Source organism: Pseudophryne corroboree, chromosome 7 (assembly GCF_028390025.1).
Source record: "Pseudophryne corroboree isolate aPseCor3 chromosome 7, aPseCor3.hap2, whole genome shotgun sequence".
Classification (NCBI taxonomy): domain Eukaryota; kingdom Metazoa; phylum Chordata; class Amphibia; order Anura; family Myobatrachidae; genus Pseudophryne; species Pseudophryne corroboree.
In genome coordinates this window covers 488,746,527-488,767,506 of record NC_086450.1, presented here as the reverse complement: position 1 = coordinate 488,767,506, position 20,980 = coordinate 488,746,527, and the positions used below count along the sequence as shown (strand labels likewise).

The following is a 20,980-nucleotide window of genomic DNA, read 5'->3' as shown; positions in this document are numbered from 1 at the left end:
GTATGGGTTTTTTTTGTTTTGTTTTTACTTCTTTCTTTTTTTTATCACTGTGATCAGCTTGTATGTCCATCGGACACACAGAGCTGATCACTCTGCCGGGTTCCGGCAGGTGCAGAGAAAGCTGGGAAAATGCCTGCCTATCGCAGTGCTGCCCTGTGATCTGCGGTACTTTTTGACATTTTTTTTAGTAGATTCGGGCACATCACATTTCCCATTATAAGTATGGGGAATGCGATGTGGATTACTAAAGATACAGTGAATTAAATGCAGTTCCAAATGCCCTTCAATACATTTAGGTGATACTAAAATAATGTGAAAAGGGCGTGAAAACAGAGAACACCCAGGGTAATTCCAAGTTGATCGCAGCAGGAATTTTTTTAGCAGTTGGGTAAAACCATATGCACTGCAGGTGGGGCAGATGTAACATGTGCAGAGAGAGTTCGTTTTGGGTGGGGTGTGTTCAATCTGCAATCTAATTTGCAGTGTAAAATAAAAGCAGCCAGTATTTACCCTGCACAGAAACAAAATAACCCACCCAAATCTAACGCTCTCTGCACATGTTATATCTGCCTCCCCTGCAGTGCACATGGTTTTGCCCAATTGCTATCAAAAATCCAGCTGCGATCAACTTGGAATCACCCTCACCCTTTTTCACATTACTTTGGTAAAAATAATGTTAATAAATGGACCTCTTTTTCACGGCTGGTGGGTGGTATTTCCAGGCAGTTGGGTGGTATTTACTCAAAGTTCGGTGGCATTTCTTAGCAGTTGGGTGGCATTTCCTAGCAGTTGGATGGAATTTCCTGGAAGTTGGGTGGCATTTGCGAGCAGGTGGATGGTGTAGTTTGGAGTATGGTAAGTGGTTGTGATGATGGATAATGTAGGTACTGAGGTCACATTCTGATATTCGCTGTGTCCGCTCGGCAGGGTGCTGACAACAATGATCACAATAAGTAAGCCCACCACGATGATGATGATCAGCCAGATGACACGTCTCTAATAAGAGATAAAAGAAGATGTTACATGACAGACACAGCATCTCCCTGTTACTCTATCAGCTGCAGCTGCTGGGTATAAAAGCTCCTTCCTGAGGAGGAAATGAGCAGCACAAACACTAACAAAGCCACACAACTCTCACACTATGGTGGTCATTCCGAGTTGTTCGCTCATTGCCGATTTTCGCTATATTGCGATTAGTCGCTTACTGCGCATGCGCTTAGTTATTTTACACAAAAGTAAGGTATTTTACTCACGGCATAACATGGATTTTTCATCATTCTGGTGATCGGAGTGTGATTGACAGGAAGTGGGGTTTTTCTGGGCGGAAACTGTCCGTTTTATGGGCGTGTGCGAAAAAACGCTGGCGTTTCTGGGAAAAACGCGTGAGTGTCTGAAGAAACGGCGGAGTGTCTGGGCGAACGCTGGGCGTGTTTGTGACATCAAACCAGGAACAAAACTGACTGAACTGATCGCAGATGCCGAGTAAGTCTGGAGCTACTCAGAAACTGCTAAGAATTTTCTATTCGCAATTCTGCTAAGCTAAGATACACTCCCAGTAGGCGGCGGCTTAGCGTGTGCAATGCTGCTAAAAGCAGCTAGCGAGTGAACAACTCGGAATGAGGGCATATATATTGTAACATTGGGTCATGTCTTTCAACGAAAGAAAATTCCCATTGGTGGCAGAATGGGTGTGATAGGGTCATTATCACATCATCCACCAGGTTGCTAGTGCTCCTTGGTGTACTGGGGAATGTTTGTTTTGTGTATCTTAGTAGTGTAGAATAACCCCTCCCTTTCAGCACCTGAGGGGTATTACTAATTTGATTGAGAAGCTTCCATTTTATACTTTAGACTGGAAAATGTCCAGAGGGCAGGGGCCCACAAGGTAAAGGGGCACCAAGCTCCAGCTCTGGACCCCCGAATCATTGTCTGCCCTGACCACACCGACCCTGCTGCCTGCTGGGCCCACCTGACTCCCCACTATCGCCCGCTTACCTGGGAAAACTCCTCTGTTGTTGGGGTCCATCTGTGGTGCTCGGTGTCCCCGCTACAACCCCCATGGCTCAGTTTATAGATTCTGTACAGCTCCCACCTTGCCTGCATCTGCACATGTAGACCCAGGGCGGTAAATAGGGTGGTGCGGACAGTGCTCAGCACACAGTGCATTTGCCCCGTGGTCGCACTAGCCATATTCACCCGCAATCGCCCACCTATGTATGCATGGCTGCTAGCTGCAGCACTGCTTGTTGTAGTATAAAATAGTAGTGGTGCACCCAGCTCCTCTGCCATACGCAGGGGTGTATTTAGGGGTCTGAGCGCCCCTGGCAAAGTAAAGGACTGGTGCTCCCTCCCCCCATATCTGAAATAGGGAAGGCACGTGTGCCAAAAAAGGGGCGTGGCCACTCAATAGTACCCCAATTCAAATGACACCACAGTAGTGTGCCTTACTGACATTACACAGCACAGTAATGTACATTATTCACGTTATGCTATACAGTATTACCCCAGTATTACCCCTTATACACATTAAGCCACACAGTAGTGCCCATATTTATATATATATATATATATATATATATATATATATATATATATAGGAAGGCGTGCACGCGCCTGGTAAAGTGGGCGTGGCCTCACAATTTTATATAATGATATCAAACTATAAATATCTAATCACACCCCAGACACATGCACACACACACACACACACACACACACACACACACACACGCACGATTAGCAGCCTTACACACAATACCCACAGTAGTTCTCCTTACGCATATTACACATAATGACCCCAGTAGTGCAGTGCCAGATACACATAATGCCCCCACAGTGCCGCACACTCATATGCCCCCACAGTGCCGCACACTCAAATGACCCCCCAGTGCCAGATACACATATGCCCCCACAGTGCCAGATACACGTATGCCCCCCCAGTGCCAGATACACGTATGCCCCCCATTGCCAGATACACATATGCCCCCACAGTACCAGAGACACATATGCCCCCACAGTGCCAGAGACACATATGCCCCATGCTGATTTTACTATTAAAGGCAGCACTTTTAGAAAGATTCACTTTTAGAGGCGACAGCTATCCCCCCACCCCGTGTAGTTCCTCATCAGTAGGGATGCCCATTAATGATTAAAGAATGCAGCAGCAGCCACTGTAATTGGCGCCGGGGTCCAGCACCGCACCACAATACAGGCAAGAAACTCTACATAAACTACACCCCCCAGCAGCCGCTGCTGCATTCTGTGAACAATACTGGGCATCCCTTCTGGTGAGGAACTACACGGGGGGGGGGGGTAGCTGTTGCCTCTAAAAGTAAATCTACCTACTGCCCACGGGTGGCACCTTTGGACGACGCCCCTCTTGGCTGGCACCCCTGGCAAGTGCCATCCTGACCAATAGTAAGATACACACCTGGCCATACGCACCATTGCTAATATACAATATAAAGGGCTCTACCTGGCATACTGTGTATAAGGGGCTTTACTGTGGTATAATGTGTTTAAGGGGCTCTACCATGGCATAAAATTTATAAGGAGCTCTTCTGTGGCATAACGTTTATGCCTCCTACCCATGATGCCACACCCGTTACCCATGAAGCCACGCTTTTTATTGTCCTTATTTGAATAGGGAGGGGACACCAATTCTCTTTCTGGTACAGGACACCAAAATGTCTAGTTACAGTTCTGTGTAGAAACGGTTTCTAGAAATCAGGTAGGAGGCCCACATTGAGAGTTTGCCAGGGGCCACAAGCCTCTACTTACTTACACCACTGAATGAGTGTTCCTGTTCTGTTGCTGTCATCTCAGTGTAATGATAACAGATCACTGTCACTGTTACATTTAACTAAATATATATTTCTCTGACGTCCCAGTGGATGCTGGGGACTCCGTAAGGACCATGGGGAATAGCGGCTCCGCAGGAGACTGGGCACAAAAGTAAAGCTTTAGAACTACCTGGTGTGCACTGGCTCCTCCCCCCATGACCCTCCTCCAAGCCTCAGTTAAGATTTTGTGCCCGAACGAGAACGGTGCACACTAGGTGGCTCTCCTGAGCTGCTTAGTGAAAAGTTTAGTTTTAGGTTTTTTATGTTCAGTGAGACCTGCTGGCAACAGGCTCACTGCATCGAGGGACTAAGGGGAGAAGAAGCGAACTCACCTGCGTGCAGAGTGGATTGGGCTTCTTAGGCTACTGGACATTAGCTCCAGAGGGATCGATCACAGGCCCAACCATGGATAGGTCCCAGAGCCGCGCCGCCGGCCCCTTTACAGAGCCAGAAGACAGAAGAGGTCCGGAAAATCGGCGGCAGAAGATGTCCTGTCTTCAATAAGGTAGCGCACAGCACCGCAGCTGTGCGCCATTGCTCTCAGCACACTTCACACTCCGGTCACTGAGGGTGCAGGGCGCTGGGGGGGGCGCCCTGAGACGCAATAAAAACACCTTGGATGGCAAAAAATGCATCACATATAGCTCCTGGGCTATATGGATGCATTTAACCCCTGCCAAAATACACAGAAAAACGGGAGATAAGGCCGCCGAGAAGGGGGCGGAGCCTATCTCCTCAGCACACTGGCGCCATTTTCCCTCACAGCTCCGTTGGAGGGAAGCTCCCTGGCTCTCCCCTGCAGTCACTACACTACAGAAAGGGTTAAAAAAGAGAGGGGGGCACTAATTAGGCGCAATATATAAAAAACAGCAGCTATAAAGGGAAAAACACTTATATAAGGTTATCCCTGTATATATATATAGCGCTCTGGTGTGTGCTGGCAAACTCTCCCTCTGTCTCCCCAATGGGCTAGTGGGGTCCTGTCCTCTATCAGAGCATTCCCTGTGTGTGTGCTGTGTGTCGGTACGTTTGTGTCGACATGTATGAGGAGAAAAATGATGTGGAGACGGAGCAGATTGCCTGTAATAGTGATGTCACCCCCTAGGGGGTCGACACCTGAGTGGATGAACTGTTGGAAGGAATTACGTGACAGTGTCAGCTCTGTATAAAAGACAGTGATTGACATGAGACAGCCGGCTACTCAGCTTGTGCCTGTCCAGACGTCTCATAGGCCGTCAGGGGCTCTAAAGCGCCCGTTACCTCAGATGGCAGATACAGACGTCGACACGGATACTGACTCCAGTGTCGATGGTGAAGAGACAAATGTGACTTCCAGTAGGGCCACACGTTACATGATTGAGGTAATGAAAAATGTTTTACACATTTCTGATAATACGAGTACCATCAAAAAGGGGTATTAGGTTCGGTGAGGAAAAACTACCTGTAGTTTTCCTGAATCTGAGAAATTAAATGAGGTGTGTGATGATGCGTGGGTTTCCCCCGATAACAACTGATAATTTCTAAAATGTTATTGGCATTACATCCTTTCCCGCCAGAGGTTAGGGTGCGTTGGGAAACACCCCCTAGGGCGGATAAAGCGCTCACACGCTTGTAAGAACAAGGGCTCTACCCTCTCCTGAGATGGCCGCCCTTAAGGATCCTGCTGATAAAAAGCAGGAGGGTATCCTAAAATGTATTTACATACATACTGGTGTTATACTGCGACCAGCAATCGCCTCAGCCTGGTTGTGCAGTGCTGGGTTGGCGTGGTCGGATTCCCTGACTGAAAAGGGACAGTATATTATTGCCTATAGAGCATTTAAAAGATGCATTTCTATATATGCGTGATGCACAGCGGAATATTTGCCGACTGGCATCAAGTCTAAGTACGTTGTCCATTTCTGCCAGTAGAGGGTTATGGACACGACAGTGGTCAGGTGATGCGGATTCCAAACGGCATTTGGAAGTATTGCCTTATAAAGGGAGGAGTTATTTGGGGTCGGTCTTTCAGACCGGGTGGCCACGGCAACAGCTGGGAAATCCACGTTTGTACCCCAGGTCGCCTCTCAACATAAGGAGACGCCATATTATCAGGCGCAGTCCTTTCGTTGGCAAGCTGGCAAAAGGTTCCTCATTTCTGCCCCGTGACAGCGGGAGAGGAAAAAGGCTGCAGAAATCAGTCAGTTCCCAGGAACAGAAGCCCTCTCCCGCCTCTGCCAAGCCCGCAGTATGACGCTAGGGCTTTACAAGCTCAGGCACGGGGGGGGGGGCCCGTCTCAATGAATTTCAGCGCGCAGTGGGCTCACTCGCAAGTAGACCCCTGGATCCTTCAGGTGATATCTCAAGGGTACAAATTGGAATTCGAGACGTCTCCCCCTCGTCGTTTCCTAAAGTCGGCTTTACCGACGTCTCCCTCTGACAGGGAGGCAGTTTTGGAAGCCATTCACAAGCTGTATTCCCAGCAGGTGATAATCAAGGTACCCCTCCTGCAACAGGGAATGGGGTATTATTCCACACTGTTGTGGTACCGAAGCCGGACGGCTCGGTGAGACCGATTCTAAATCTAAAATCTTGAACACTTACATACGGAGGTTCAAATTCAAGATTGAGTCACTCAGAGCAGTGATTGCGAACCTGGAAGAAGGGGACTACAGGATGTCTCGGGACATCAAGGATGCTTACCTTCATGTCCAAAATTACCCTTCTCACCAACGGTACCTCAGGTTTGTGGTACAGAACTGTCACTATCAGTTTCAGACGCTGCCGTAGGGATGGTCCACGGCACTCCGGGTCTTTACCAAGGTAATGGCCGAAATGATGATACTCCTTCGAAGGAAGGGAATTTTAGTTATCCCTTACTTGGACGATCCCCTGATAAGGGTATGATCCAGGGAACAGTTGGAGGTCGGTGTAGCACTCCCTCAGGTAGTGTTGCGGCAGCACGATTGGATTCTCAATATTCCAAAATCGCAGCTGATTCCGACGACTCGTCTTCTGTTCCTAGGGATGATCCTGGACACAGTCCAGAAAAAGGTGTTTCTCCCGGAGGAGAAAGTCAGGGAGTTATCCGAGCTAGTCGGGAACCTCCTATAACCGAGCCAAGTCTCAGTACATCAATGAAAGGGTTCTGGGAAAAATGGTGGCTTCCTACGAAGCAATCCCATTCGGCAGTTTCCACGCAAGAACTTTCTAGTGGGACCTGCTGGACAAATGGTCCGGGTCGCATCTTCAGATGCATCAGCGGATAACCCTGTCACCAAGGACAAGGGTGTCCCTCCTGTGGTGGTTGCAGAGTGTTCATCTTCTAGAGGGCCGCAGATTCGGCATTCAGGACTGGGTCCTGGTGACCACGGATGCCAGCCTGCGAGGCTGGGGAGCAGTCACACAGGGAAGGAATTTCCAGGGCTTATGGTCAAGCCTGGAGACATCACTTCACATAAATATCCTGAAGCTAAGGGCCATTTACAATGCTCTAAGCTTAGCAAGACCTCTGCTTCACGGTCAGTCGGTGTTGATCCAGTCGGACAACATCACGGCAGTCACCCACGTAAACAGACAGGGTGGCACAAGAAGCAGGAGGGCAATGGCAGAAGCTGCAAGGATTCTTCGCTGGGCGGAAAAATCATGTGATAGCACTGTCAGCAGTAGTCATTCCGGGAGTGGACAACTGGGAAGCAGACTTCCTCAGCAGACACGACCTCCACCCGGGAGAGTGGGGACTTCATCCACATGAGTATAAACCATTGGGAAAAACTCGACAGGTATTGCGCCAGGTCAAGGGACCCTCAGGCAATAGCTGTAGACGCTCTGGTAACACCGTGGGTGTACCGGTCAGTGTATGTGTTCCCTCCTCTGCCTCTCATACCCAAGGTACTGAGAATTATAAGATGGAGAGGAGTAAGCACTATATTCGTGGCTCCGGATTGGCCAAGAAGGACTTGGTAACTGGAACTTCAAGAGATGCTCACGGAGGATCCGTGGCCTCTACCTCTAAGAAGGGACCTGCTCCAGCAAGGACCCTGTCTGTTCCAAGACTTACCGCGGCTGCGTTTGACGGCATGGCGGTTGAACGCCGGATCCTGAAGGAAAAAGGCATTCCGGATGAAGTCATCCCTATCCTGATCAAAGCCAGGAAGGATGTAACCGCAAAACATTATCACCGCATTTGGCGAAAATATGTTGCGTGGTACGAGGCCAGTAAGGCCCGACGGAGGAATTTCAACTGGGTCGATTCCTACATTTCCTGCAAACAGGAGTGTTTATGGGCCTGAAATTGGTGTCCATTAAGGTTCAAATTTCGGCCCTGTCAATTTTCTTCCAAAAGAACTAGCTTCAGTACCTGAAGTTCAGACGTTTGTAAAAGGGGTACTGTATATACAGCCTCCTTTTGTGCCTCCAGTGGCACCTTGGGATCTCAATGTAGTTTTTGGGTTCCAAAAGTCACATTGGTTTGAACCACTTAAATCTGTGGAGTTAAAGTGTCTCACATGGAAAGTGGTCATGCTGTTGGCCCGGGCCTGGGCCAGGCGCGTGTCAGAATTGGCGGCTTTATCCTGTAAAAGCCCTTATCTGATTTTCCATTCGGACAGGACGGAATCGAGGACTCGTCCTCAGTTTCTCCCTAAGGTGGTTTCAGCGTTTCACCTGAACCAACCTATTGTGGTGCCTGCGGCTACTAGGGACTTGGAGGACTCCAAGTTGCTGGACGTTGTCAGGGCCCTGAAAATATAAGTTTCCAGGACGGCTGGAGTCAGAAAATCTGACTCGCTGTTTATCCTGTATGCATCCAACAAGCTGGGTGCTCCTGCTTCTAAGCAGACTATTGCTCGTTGGATTTGTAATACAATTCAGCTTGCACATTCTGTGGCAGGCCTGCCACAGCCAAAAATCTGTAAATGCCCACTCCACAAGGAAGGTGGGCTCATCTTGGGCGGCTGCCCGAGGGGTCTCGGCTTTACAACTTTGCCGAGCAGCTACTTGGTCAGGAGCAAATACGTTTGTAAAATTCTACAAATTTGATACCCTGGCTGAGGAGGACCTGGAGTTCTCTCATTTGGTGCTGCAGAGTCATCTGCACTCTCCCGCCCGTTTGGGAGCTTTGGTATAATCCCCATGGTCCTTACGGAGTCCCCAGCATCCACTAGGACGTCAGAGAAAATATGAATTTACTTACCGATAATTCTATTTCTCGTAGTCCGTAGTGGATGCTGGGCGCCCATCCCAAGTGCGGATTGTCTGCATTACTGGTACATAGTTATTGTTACCATAAATCGGGTTATTGCTGTAGTGAGCCATCTTTTCTAGAGGCTCCTCTGTTATCATGCTGTTAACTGGGTTTAGATCACAAGTTATATGGTGTGATTGGTGTGGCTGGTATGAGTCTTACCCGGGATTCAAAATCCTTCCTTATTGTGTACGCTCGTCCGGGCACAGTATCCTAACTGAGGCTTGGAGGAGGGTCATGGGGGGAGGAGCCAGTGCACACCAGGTAGTTCTAAAGCTTTACTTTTGTGCCCAGTCTCCTGCGGATCCGCTATTCCCCATGGTCCTTACGGAGTCCCCAGCATCCACTACGGACTACGAGAAATAGAATTATCGGTAAGTAAATTCTTATTATTTTCAGCTTTCAAATAAATTCAAACTGTCTAGACCAGTGGTTTCTAAACACGGCACTCAAGGCACCCAAGAGTCCAGGTTTTAAGGCAATCCATGTTTAAGCACAGATGACTTATACCCCTTTTACACATAGCCAAAAACCCGGGTTATTGCTGGGTAATACCCTGGTTGGCTGTTGTTGTAAAAGGTGCAAAATATATATATATATATATATATATATATATATATATATTGGGTCAATTGTAAATGAGTAACCCAGCCATATGGGTACTGTGGGGCCATACTGCGCGGCTCATACTGCAGGAGGTAATCCGTCCCTGACACCGGAGCAATAGAGGAGGTGCCCCTGCGGGCTGGTGCCTGGCGGCAAACGATTCCATTATCTCCGGTACTTCCGCCACTGCTTCTTATACAGATCCAGACTCAGTCGCACACACATGTACAAATTCATCAGTGCAGTATGATGAAGTGGTTTTGTTGCATCGCGTTGCGAAAATACACAATAAACACGCAAGCAGAGTCACACAGGTACTGGTGCACCGAGAAAGGCTGATTGGCGCGACTACGGAAACAGACTAGTATATGAGAACGCATCTGTAATTAGTACCCCAGTCAGTGATTAAACCAGCTGTGCACAACAATGGATATCCCGAAAACCTGGACTAGACTAATATAATATAATAAAATCTCATATAATAGCCTAGATCTGTGACTCTGACTGTGTGGATAACGCTGGGCGTGGCTAGGAGCTCTCATTGGGTTAGCAGCAGGTCTATCACACCCAGTACACAGCTGATTGGGCAAGAAACGCCCTTCCACACGGATTACATCCAATGGGAGGCTCTGCCCTTTGGCTGCTGTGTGTTCCCAGAGCAGGATTAACAATGGGGCTGATGGAGCTGCAGCTCCAGGTCCACACCCCAAAATAGGCCCACTGCATCTGCAGCAACACACCCTCCAACTATTTACACATAAAAATCGCTACAAAATAAAAAAGGGGTGTGGTCATGGGTACAGTGGCGTGGCCACGCCCCTTTTCCAATACTTTCCATGGAAGTTTGGAGAGCCAAAAATCGGTACAAACTATAAAAAAAGGGACTGTACCTGCCAAATAGGTGCAGCTGGAGGGTATGCCACTGCATCTGCAGCAAGTCTCCTTTTCCTACAGCGTCCTATGTCCTGCTGCCAGTCCGCCCGCCCCCTCCGGCATCAACAATCCCCACTCCCTAGCCGCGGCGCAGGTGGAACAAAAGCTGCTGCGGCCATCGGCATAGATGTGTATGAAAGCGGCGCAGCGGAAGGCGTTCATAGCCCTCCCTGCGCCGCATACTCTCTGAGCCCCGGAGCCTCCTCTGCGTGTGATGTCACAGAAGTGCCTCCCCGCCACAGCGGCGCGCAGATTCCCAGGGGCCCTGACTCCGCAACACAGCACCTGGGCTGCCGGCCTGGAAGCCCCGAGATGGATAATGTAACGGATAGAGTGGGTGATATCACGGAGGGTAATGTCTGGACGCTGAACCAGTGTAAAAGGTGACAGTGCTGTGCAGTGCAGTGGGTGTGCAGTGTCACTGACTCTGCACAGCACTCTCACCTTTTACATTGATTCAGCAAGTCCGTCAGTTCTGCCAGCCAGTCACTATTGTTAGTGCCAGTGTCCCAACGCGCCACATTACAGGGAAGAAGACGCACTAAATAAATGACAGCTCCCAGCAGCCCTTAGCACCAAAGCAGCCCCATCCGCTGCACCCCCCCCCTGCACCATCAGTGGTGACTCTGGACCCCTACCCGCAGCACACATGCACCCTTCTCCACCCGCGGCACCACCACACCAGCCCCTTTCCCCACCCGCGGCACCCCCACAACTGCCCCTACCCCACCCGCGGCACCCGCGGACCCCATCCGCGTCTCCCCCACACCCGCCACTCCCCCAACCACAGCACCTACTAGGTGATTCACCAGGCCCTGCGTGCGCTGTTCACGCGATTGCAAGGGGCTTTGACCCCTTAACCATCGTACGCCCTTTGTCCGTGCAATATTTAACCACTCACACAATTATGATTGGAGGTAATACTCCATATAATAAAAATATTGCACGCCACAAGAAAGTGCAAGGGTTAAGGGGGCATAGTACCTTACGACGGTGTGAAGAGCGTACGTAGGGCGCGATTAATCACCTAGTATAATATAATAATATAGACTTAGCGGGAAATGTACTAAGAAGTGATAAAAGTGGGGAAGTGAGCCAGTAGAGAAGTTGCCCATGGCAACCAATCAGCATTGACGTAACATTTATCATTTGCATACTATAAACACATACAGAGTAGCTGATTGGTTGCCATGGTTAACTTCTCCTCTTCTAGCACTGCTTAGTACATGTCCCCCTAAATTTGCAAAGTGAAAATTAAAATTGACACTCTTATTTAGTATTATATTCTTGCAGGGACATGTCTCTGATGAAAGCCCTATGGGGCATAGTGCCTAATGCAAACCTGATCGCAAAAGCAAAACTTTTCTCAGGTGTGGCAGATGTAACATGTGCAGAGAGATTTAGATTTGGGTGGGGTGTATTGTTTCTGTGCAGGGTAATAATAATAATAATTTTATTTATATAGCGCTCTTTCTCCAATAGGACTCAAGACGCTTAACAGATACATAGCATAATATAGTAAAGAAAAAAATGAAGTACAGAACAGATTTTCATACAATACAGAAGCATGGAGATACTAAAAGGGACATTATGGAAATGCTGAGTAAACAGGAAAGTCTTGAGTCTACTTTTGAAGGATTCTATAGTTGGGGCCTCTCGCACTGTGCGGGGAAGTGAGTTCCATAGAGTCGGAGCCGCATGACTAAAAGCTCCACCCCCAAATGAATTACGGTAGATTCTAGGTACTGCTAAAAGTCCTTCATCTACAGATCGCAGTAATCGAGTGGGGCAGTATGGGGTCAGAAGCTGTTTCAGGTACCTTGGGCCTTGGTCATGTAATGCTTTGAAACTCAGTAAGCCAATCTTGAAGATGATTCGCCATCTTACAGGCAGCCAGTGAAGGGAGTAGAGGATGGGTGTTATGTGGCTAGAACGGGGCTGGTTGGGTAACAACCTGGCAGCTGTGTTTTGCACCAGCTGTAAGCGGTGCAATTCTTTTGCTGGGAGACCAAGGTAGAGGGAAGGGCCGTAACTAGGTGTGTGCGGAAGGGGCACCGCACATAGCGCTGCAGGGTAGGGGGCGCTGTTGGCAGCACTTGTCAGTTATCAGCTGTTTTAATTACTTTTACTTGCAGCTTTACCCCTCTTTGAAGCCTAGTATCTCCTGACCACCGCTGTCTCCTACCCTGACCCCTTCTATCAATATATGCAACCTATGCAACATTCATGAACTCAACTTAAGTTTTTGCATTTATTCAGTCACACTGTCCTTTATTACATTTCAAGATGCTGACATACCCGGGATTCAAACCCATTGCCTGTGGTATTGCAGTCAGACACTCTATTCATTGAGCTATCTGCCCTTACATAGAAAGCTAGAGAATTCTAAGATAGACAAATCTATTTGCAGCTTACCTCTTATTTGTGAAAAAATTATCAGCATTGTGTCTGAGCAGTCTACTGTATGTAGTGTGTGGCTGCAAGGGATTGTATGTGTGGCTGCACACTACAAGTACCAGTAGCTTGGGAAGGGGCCTCGTAGCATGGGATCTTTCTGGGATGAATCTTGTCATCAAGGCCGTAACTAGGTGTGTGCCAGAGGTGCCTGGCACACAGCGCATATGCACTGTGGACGCAGAACCGCTGGCAACACCCGCGCCTCACTAGTATTGTCCACCCGCCCGCCATAGATCACACAATCTCGGAAACTCCTCACTGCTGCAGCGCTGCTTAGTCCCCGTCTCAGGCTGTCATTCCTCCAATTGGCCACTCAGAGCTGGCCCAGGATTGGCTGGTCTCTCAATACTGCTTTCACTTTCGGGTGCTCTGCTCACTGCTCCAGCACAGCTCTCCCCTCACCAGCTACCTGAGCGGCTTCTACTGGTCTCTTTTGCAGATGCCGCCGTGACAGCCGCCCAGGGGACCAGCTACCCAGCGCTATCACAGCTATCAGCACCGCCAGCCTCTCCATGAAGGATGTGCTGCTGCCCAGCTCTGTATTCACTATCCCCTACAACTCTCTTGCTAGCAGCGCAGGCAGCTAGAGGGATGTGAGCGCACTCAAGGGGAGCCGCAGTCTGGTCTCTGTAACAGCTGGGGGTACTTACTTATACATTCCACTGAGAGTGACCACACGTCACCCCTTTTTCCCACCTTTGTCGCGTGGGTCCCCCATACTCTGCGCATGGTCTCTGTAAGCATCTCACAAAGCCTCCTCAGTACCATAGTATCTCCTAATGGTGCGTTCAGGCTGCCATACAATACATACAATTCTCATAAGTATTTATAATTAAAATATAGAGATGTACAAATGACTATGTTCTTAGCAGATACTGTGTTTATATAGAGCGCTACATCTGTATGTGACCGGTGCAGCACTGGCCACTGTGTAGGTAACAGCAGGCAGCTCTGCGTAGTGGGAGGGGCATCCTTCATGTGTGCTGCTGTGTGTGTCGTGTAGGCAGAGCAGTGTCTTGGCAGGCATTGGAGGGGACTGTACCTGGCGTAACGTGTATAAGAGGCTGTACATGTAGTAACGTGAATAAGGGGCTGTACCTGGCATAACGTGTATAAGAGGATGTACATGTAGTAATGTGTATAAGAGGCTGTACCTGGCGTAACGTGTATAAGAGGCTGTACATGTAGTAACGTGTATAAGGGCTCTACCTGGCATAATGTGCAAGAAGGGACTCTACATGCTGTAATGTGTAAAATGGGGCTCTACCTGGCGTAATGTGTGACAGGCTCTACCTGGCGTAATGTGTAGTGGCGCTACTGTGCGGCGTAATTTGAATAATGGAGACTTCTGTGCAGCGTAATAGGAATTGGCATTATTTTTTGGCTGCGACCCTTCACCATGAAGCCACGACCCTATATTTTTACCACGCGCTGGCCCTATTTTAAATATTTAAATATTAGGGGGTGGGGGGCGCCGATGCCTGTTTCTTGCACACAGCGCTAAAATGTCTAGTTACAGCACTGGTAGAGGGCATTACAGTAGTCTAATCGCGATGATACAAATGCATGTATGACTTTGGCAGATCATCTGAGGGAATTAAGTGCTTGATTCTGGCTATGTTCCTCAGGTAAATACTGGCTGCTTTATTTCTACACTGCAATTTAGATTTTAGTTTGAACACCCCCCACCCAAATCTAACACTCTCTGCACATGTTACATCTGGCCCCTGTGCAGTGCCGATGGTTTTGCCCATTAGAGGAAGATGTTGCTGCTGCAATCAGGTCTGAATTAGGCCCTTAGGTGTTTCTGTAATGGATGCAATATATGTGGTGTATGTGGGCCCCGGGTCCAGGGGGGAGGCCGTACCACACACGTTTAATTATTTACCTCACCGAAGTCCGAGGTTGGTTCTGTTGTCCCAGGGGAAGTTAAACGGAAAATATTATGGTGGCCATTTTCCCTTTGATTTGCACATGCACAGTTCATATTTATCTTCGGGAACACGGTGGAAGCCATGTTTCCAGAGATGTCTGCATGCTCAGAGTCTATGGCACTACAGAGAGGAGGGGACCCACACATAGTCTGCACATGCCCCCCCCCCTTCCTAAGTCGCTGCTGCTATGGGGGCTGATTTTGCCGTCTACAATAGGGCATCGCAGTAGATATCCCCAATATTTGCTGCGGCCCCCTGTAGACACATTCCGGAGACACTTGGTATACAGTATGTGGGTACGGACGGACAAGACTAAAACTACTGATGAGGGTCAGCCAGGAGATCATACATCTCCTCACCTGGAATTTATCACATGACTTACACCTCAATATACAGCGCACACCACACGCCTCATTCTCAGCCTTATACAACTTACTGTAAGTATACTTACTGGTACACCGTCGTTACTGGCTGTCAAAGGAAACACAGCACATTAATAAATCTCATCTTTGGAAGATAATAGATACCGTCATTCATTTTCCTCCAGTTTTTTTTTTTTTTTTACCTTTTCAACATATTACAGACCCTCCAACATTTTACACATAAAAACCGGTACAAATTAGGAGAAGGGGCGTGGTCACGAGTAAAGGGGGCGTGGCCATGTCCCTTTTCCTATACTTGCAATGGAAATTAGGAGTGTCAATAATCGGTACAGACCATGAAAAAAAGGGACTGTACCTGCCAGAAAGGTAGAGCTGGAGGGTATGATATTATCTCAGCCACAATGCAGAGTTTTACATGTAACCATACAGTATATGCTGCTACACTGGGACACAGCATGAGGGGAACTGTTTTTCATAGCATATGACATATTATTACGGATATGTAGTCTCTATCCTGGCGATCAACATCCTAACGGTCACAATACCGGCTGTTGAATCCTGACAGTCAAAATACAGACGAATCCTGATGGTATTAGGTTTAGGGTTAGGCTGTGGGAGGGGTGGGCAAAGGTTAGGCTGTGGGAGGGGAGGGTTAGGGTTAGGCTGTGGAGGGGTGGGTTTGGGTTAGGCTGTGGGAGGCGTGGGTCAGGGTTAGGCTGTGGGAAGAGAGGGTTAAGGTTATGCTGCGGAAGGGGTGGGTCAGGGTTAGGCTGTTGGAGGGAAGGGTTAGGCTGTTATATGCTGCGGGAGGGGAGGTTAGGGTTAGGCTGCGGGAAGGGACAGTTACGGTTAGGCTGCGGGAGGGGAGGTTAGGGTTAAGCTGCGGGAAGGGACAGTTACGGTTAGGCTGCGGGAGGGGAGGTTAGGGTTAGGCTGCGGGAAGGGACAGTTAGGGTTAGGCTGTGGGAGGGCTGGTTAGAGTTAGGCTGCGGGAGGAGTGGGTTAGGGTTAGGATGTGGGAGGGGAGGGTTAGGGTTAGGATGTGGGAGGGGAGGGTTAGGGTTAGGCTGCAGGATAGGACAGTTAGGGTTAGAAATGGTAACAAAAATGTGTCTGAATTTTGACCATCAGAAATCATCAGACGGTATTGTGGACGGCGGGGAGGTGACCAGCAGGATGTCATACCCAAATCTTATTATGTACCTATCAAATCTCCCATCTATACAACATTTTGACCTAATTATTGAGACACAGAAACACGGGCTTAGTAAATGTAAAGCCAGCATCAGTAAATATGGGTGATTTTTGTGCTGGAACGTGTGAGTTGATTATAGTATTTGATGAACTATGTTTCCTTCCATGAGTTTCCTCTGCTTTTGGAGACCATCTGTGAATTATCCTCTTCTAAATATGTTTCACTTCCAATATCCAAGAAATGTGGACAAAATCAATAGAATAATTGGAGCATATAGGAAATGACATGTATGGGAAATGCATATAAATGTCTAATGTTATCTCTCATTGTTGGGGTTCTCCTACTTTGTAGTTACTACATATCCCCCAATGCCCATAGTAAAACAGACCTGGCCACGCTCCCCTAAAATGCTCATTGCCCTCTTCTGTCTTACGATGGAATTTCTGGACCGTGATATTTATCTTCCGGGAAAGAACCTGATGCCATGCTGCAGATCTACTAGGCAATGCCCATATTATGCTGCCACGCAGAGCTCAGCAAGATACTGACGTTGGGGGCAGCCAGGCTGTTGAAGATACATAATGCACTCTAGGCCAACCTCCCCCCCCCCCGGCACTCGCAGTATAATGCCAAACTTCACACAGAGGGAGCTGGGAGACTGAGCCGGTGGCTCTCAGGCATATTTCCAGGCTGCAGGGGGCATTTCCAGGGGCAGTTACACTACCGCCCCCTCTGCCTTGTGGCCTGGACTACAGCACTGCTCTCTCATCCGTAGCTAAAGCCCGGCCCCAACTAAGTACATTGAGGTGTGAGCTTACTAGAGCTATCCCTCACTAGTATACGGAAATATGGCTCCTCTGTACTTACCAGCTCTCCTGATCAGTGTCTCCAAACTTTTATTATTTGGTGACATTAATGGAGTCCTCTCATCACTGTCACCATGCTCTTCGTTATAGAGGAACAGATTGCTGGCCAGGGTCCCAATGCTGGGCTGAAGCTGCAGGATCCGGCTCTTCTCCTCCTCGCTAGTGTTCGTCAGATCATCTATCACCACCAGCACTCTGTCCTTCCCTGCACAAGTCACACAGATAATTACACCTTGTATCTAGAGATGTGCTGTTTCCTTCCCCAGATATCCATTTCCACCAGCATTTCGTGGATCCAAACTAAAACTCGGTCTTAATCACCTGAGGCTTCAGAGTCCCGGTTCGAATCTACTCGCTGTTCAGAATTCAGATTCTAAATCTGAATGTGGAGTATTTGATTACACAAATTTACATGATTTTAGCTTTTTTTATCGATTTTAAACCAACTTACCTTAACACCAGAAGCACATGTCATTAATATCGCAGTATTCCGCATTACTTACCATGGCGTGAGGTCCAGTGACGTCCCCTCCTCAGCGGTGTCTCTGCTCTGCTGCTGATGGCCAGTCTGAGCGTGTACATGACTCCTTCACACGGCAGGGACCCGTCAATGCAGCCAGAAAGTCAGCACTGGGTCCCCAATACTTGCAATAGCGACTGTATTGCTCTCGCCATCACCGCTGTTGATGGTATAAACGATACAGGGGAAGATGTATGAAGCAGTGAAGAGAGTGGAGAAGTTGCCTATGGCAACCAAACAGCTGCTACCTATCATTTTATAGAGAGTACTTGATAAAAGCTGATTGATTGCTATGGGCAACTTCTCCATTGGTTCACTTCACTCTTTTCACTGCTTCATACATCTCCCTCACAGTGTGTGTTGATTACTGGAGGAAGGACATAACCCATTAGCGGTTGTTAATGGGGTTGTGACGACACAGCCTGCGCTTCGTGTTGCACAGTGGTAAACGCCACGTGGTTACTTTCCTAGCCCTGGTCCTACCCACGAACTCTACTAAATGCCAATGGTGGTCATTCCGAGTTGTTCGCTCGCAAGCTGCTTTTAGCAGGTTTGCACACGCTAAGCCACCGCCTACTGGGAGTGTATCTTATCAAAATTGCGAACGAAAGATTAGCAATATTGCGAATAGACACTTCTTAGCAGTTTCTGAGTAGCTCCAGACTTACTCAGCATCTGCGATCAGTTCAGTGCTTGTCGTTCCTGGTTTGACGTCACGAACACACCCAGCGTTCGCCCAGACACTCCTCCGTTTCTCCAGCCACTCCCGCGTTTTTCCCAGAAACGCCAGCGTTTTTCTGCACACACCCATAAAACGGCCAGTTTCCGCCCAGAAACACCCACTTCCTGTCAATCACATTACGATCACCAGAACGAAGAAAAAACCTCGTAATGCCGTGAGTAAAATACCTAACTGCATAGCAAATTTACTTGGCGCAGTCGCACTGCGGACATTGCGCATGCTCATTAGCGACTAATCGCTCCGTTGCGAGAAAAAAATAACGAGCGAACAACTCGGAATGAGGGCCAATATGTATTTAGTTATATGCTAGGCAATATTGTATTGTGTTATTATATTGTACAGTTACATTTTATCTGTTATATTAGGAATATGCAGTTTATTTGGTTATACTGTGTGCAATGTGTGTGATTGTATTCCAGAGTGTTAGTAACATAGGCCCTCATTCCGAGTTGATCGGTCGCAATGCGAATGTAGCAGAGTTACACCCGCTAAGCCGCCGCCTACTGGGAGTGTATCATAGCATCTTAAAAGTGCGACCGAAGTAATCGCAATATTGCGATCACAAACCTCGTAGCAGTTTTAGAGTAGCTTCAGACTTACTCTGCCTGTGCGATCAGTTCAGTGCATGTCGTTCCTGGTTGACGTCACAAACACACCCAGCGTTCGCCCAGGCACTCCCACCGTTTCTCCGGCCACTCCTGCGTTTTTTCCGGAAACGGTAGCGTTTTCAGCCACACGCCCCTAAAACGCCGTGTTTCCGCCCAGTAACACCCATTTCCTGTCAATCACATTACGATCGCCGGAGCGATGAAAAAGCCGTGAGTAAAAATACTATCTTCAATGCAAAATTACTTGGCGCAGTCGCAGTGCGAACATTGCGCATGCGCACTAAGCGGAATTTCACTGCGATGCGATGAAAAACACCGAGCGAACAACTCGGAATGAGGGCCATAGTTCAAACAATTCACTGTAATGTAAATCCCCTAGCTGTACAATCAGATGTGATTAGGATGAGTAGGATATGTAGTAAACAGGTTATGTATGGAGCTGCAGGTAATCTGATCCTATACACCCATTGTGTACAGGAGTCCAGACACCTCGTCTCCACTCCTCTGTGACCTCCTCATTGACCTGCCTGTGTGATGAATAGACAGGGGAGGGTATAACAAGAGCAGTGACCTCTACTGGTGAGGGAGAGATCTGCACAGAAGGTCAGAGAGTGGATGTACCCCTGGAGGGCAGACACTGACTAGGCATTGCGGTGCCGTAAGTGGCGAGAATCCATGGCGCAGGACGCTGTGTAAGCTGGTATCCCAGATCAGGGGACACAAAGTCACGACCAGTGTGTAACAGCAGGAGATCGCAGGCATCTGTAATCACATACTACTGTGGGGACTTAGTAAGTAAGATACCATCCTGGCTTGTAATTGTTAATGTTATTGTGTACTGTGTGTGTATATTTACAATAAAGGGCATTTGCCACTTTACTAAACTGTTTACCTGAGTGATCAGAGAATCCGCATCCTCACAGGGGTTATGGCTTGTTCCTAAATGGGGCCCTAAATTTCTTACACATCTACTATATAATGCCCCTTATTTCTGCCTCCACAATGGTGTACTGGAGCTGCGGGGGAGGAGGGGGGGGGGGGGCTACAGTAGACCAGCGACATTACCAGCACTGGAGTCTGTCTGCGTCATCTCTCCATCTCACACTATATAAATCAGTCTCCGGAGACACATCATCTTTCTGATCTCCACACCCATAAGTGATATTGGGATCGATGTACTAAGCCTTGGTGAGAGCCAACCAGCTCCTGGCATTTCTTTTTTCAAACCCAGCCTGTAACATGTCAGTTAGGAGCTGATTGGCTGGTATTTTATCTCCGTCCACGTTTTCTCTCTCTAAGGCTCATTAAATAGACCCCATATTCTATGTTCAAGGGTAGAGAGTAGACCCCATTATGACGTGTGCTAATGTCATTTTATTTGTATCCTATGAGCTGATATAATATAATGTGTTATTAGAGGATGTGGACAGATTCTCCATTCACCTCAATAATTTCCTGTGTGTTACATTGGAGAAAGTGATCTTTCAGTTATATGATAATTGAGTCTTACGGTTGCGCTGAACGATTCTGAGTTTTATTTATCAGCCACTAGACAAGGATTATAGGGCAATTTGTGGCCTTTTCCTTGTGTCTCATACATGGTAACACCAAGAATATATGGTAACAGTTTTCCTTGACTATCCTGTGTATCACATAGAGAGACCGGATAT

The 20,980-nt window shown here is 48.2% G+C and overlaps 2 protein-coding genes and 1 long non-coding RNA gene across 4 annotated transcripts in view; 1 reads left to right on the top strand and 2 right to left on the bottom strand.

Annotated features, from left to right (window-relative positions):
- Positions 1 to 20,980, top strand: part of LOC134945699 (uncharacterized) — a 471,787-nt gene that overhangs the window by 241,789 nt on the left and 209,018 nt on the right. The gene's annotated exons all lie outside the window — the stretch shown is intronic.
- Positions 1 to 20,980, bottom strand: part of LOC134945694 (E3 ubiquitin/ISG15 ligase TRIM25-like) — a 235,052-nt gene that overhangs the window by 36,091 nt on the left and 177,981 nt on the right. The window lies entirely within an intron of this gene.
- Positions 416 to 20,980, bottom strand: part of LOC134945697 (uncharacterized) — a 50,970-nt gene continuing 30,405 nt past the window's right edge. Inside the window, exons 3-5 of the mRNA XM_063935142.1 lie at positions 17,442 to 17,645; positions 15,448 to 15,467; positions 416 to 996 (exon numbers count right to left, since the gene is read on the bottom strand). Of these exons, the coding sequence (XP_063791212.1) occupies positions 742 to 996; positions 15,448 to 15,467; positions 17,442 to 17,645 (479 nt within the window). The 3' untranslated portion in view covers positions 416 to 741. The remainder of the gene's footprint in view (positions 997 to 15,447; positions 15,468 to 17,441; positions 17,646 to 20,980) is intronic.